Source organism: Asparagus officinalis, chromosome 2, assembly GCF_001876935.1.
Source record: "Asparagus officinalis chromosome 2, Aspof.V1, whole genome shotgun sequence".
NCBI lineage: Eukaryota > Viridiplantae > Streptophyta > Magnoliopsida > Asparagales > Asparagaceae > Asparagus > Asparagus officinalis.
Genome location: NC_033795.1, coordinates 5854468 through 5856130, shown reverse-complemented (window position 1 = coordinate 5856130; position 1663 = coordinate 5854468). Strand labels below are relative to the sequence as shown.

Here is a 1663-nt window from a genome sequence, read left to right as displayed (position 1 = left end):
ATAAAGTGGATAATTAAAGTGCGAGTACATGCATGGTCCTTAGAAACACAAAATGTAGCAAGTAAAACTGAATTATGGATAGTACATGTTATATGTGAACATTTTCCAATGAAATCAAGGTTAAAAAAAAAAATCCCTCATAGAATCACAATGACTGTATAACCTGATTCTATTAAAAAAATGTGTTAATTAAGTGTTAAAAGATTGTTGTTAGGAGCAAGAGAGGAGCAAAACACCCCCAACCACCTTTGTCTAGGCCCCACCTTCAATCCACTCACTTGTTTCTTTCCTTCTCTTCCTTTGTCCATTCCAATTTGGACCCCACCATCTCCTCAATGACTGTCCCCCTCCTCCTCTATTTATCTCCTCTCCTCTTCACACACTCTCTCTCTCTCTCTCTCTCCCCCCCTCCCCTCTCTCTCCCCCCCTCCCCTCTCTCTAAACTCTCTCCTCCCCTCTTGATCCCTTGGGATGGGCAACCATAGGTTTAGGCTACAAGAGATGATGCCCAATGCTTGGTTCTACAAGCTGAGGGAGATGAACAAGCCTATGATCAATAGAAAACCATGTACGAGCCCATCAACCCAAACCCCTACCAAGAAAACCCACCCCCAGCCCTCCCCTACCCAACTCATCCCGAGCAGAGCCTCCTACTACTTCCCCTCAAACTCCCCCCTCCACCCTAGAGCCCTAGACACCCACTTCCCCTTAGACTCACCAAGAAAATCCATCCAAAAACCCCGAAAAAAGCCCATAAGCCCAATCCCAGTCCCGAGCCCAACCGACATCGTTTTCGAGCTCCCTCCCATTATAACAACACCGCTGCCAAAGCCTAGAGAAGAAGAAGAAGAAGAAGAAGTGAAGGAGAAGAAGAAGAAGAAGAAGGAGAAGAAGTCGTCGTCGCTGCGTACGCGTGTTAATTCTCCGAGGGTCTCGATGGCCAAGAGAGTGAGGATTGCCGAGCAGAAGAGCAGGCAGAGGAAAGGGTCGGTTTCGGAGAGCTTCGCGGTGATGAAGAACTCGTCGGACCCGAAGCGGGATTTTCGAGAGTCGATGATGGAGATGATCGTCGAGAACAACCTGAAGGCGTCGAGGGATCTTGAGGAGCTTCTTGCATGCTACTTGTCCTTGAACTCTAATGAGTATCATGATGTGATCGTCAAGGCTTTTGAGGAGATTTGGTTTGATGTAATTAGTGTTAGTTTTTAAACAAGTTTAGGATTAATATGTCTCTCAAGTAGCTAGTTTTCAGTGTATAATTATAAATATCAAAGTTTTATTTATCATGTTATTATCTTAATTATGTGCTTGATGCCTTTTAGAAACCTTAAATAAAATGTCGAAAGTCTCATCAACCTCTAACGTTTACATGACATCCACAAAAAGTTCTTAAACTAACGATTTAACCCAATTATGCCCTTAGAATAATTATTAATTTCCGGTAATCTATTGAGCCTCTATGATGGTTTTCAGCCAGAAATATTGCCACTTTACTTCGAATAGAATTGCGTTTTTGGCTATATTAAGACTACTCAATAGACAAGAAATAATAACGAATTTGGATCCCCTCTTAATAATTAATTATCTAGTGAGTAATTGTGATATATTTTAAATCTAACATTCGTTGAACCCCACGTATTATACTCATTACTAATTTGCACTT

At 42.0% G+C, this 1663-nt stretch overlaps 1 protein-coding gene across 1 annotated transcript; it reads left to right on the top strand.

Annotated features, from left to right (window-relative positions):
* Nucleotides 413-1286, top strand: LOC109829368 (transcription repressor OFP2-like). Its single transcript, XM_020396494.1, has one exon. It carries the CDS (start codon nt 472-474, stop codon nt 1207-1209), a length of 738 nt encoding a protein of 245 aa, XP_020252083.1. The 5' UTR covers nt 413-471; the 3' UTR covers nt 1210-1286.

What these genes read in the sequence shown, in the direction of transcription:
- LOC109829368 (XM_020396494.1), top strand. Translation starts at nt 472, where the DNA reads ATGGGCAACCATAGGTTTAGGCTACAAGAGATGATGCCCAATGCTTGG.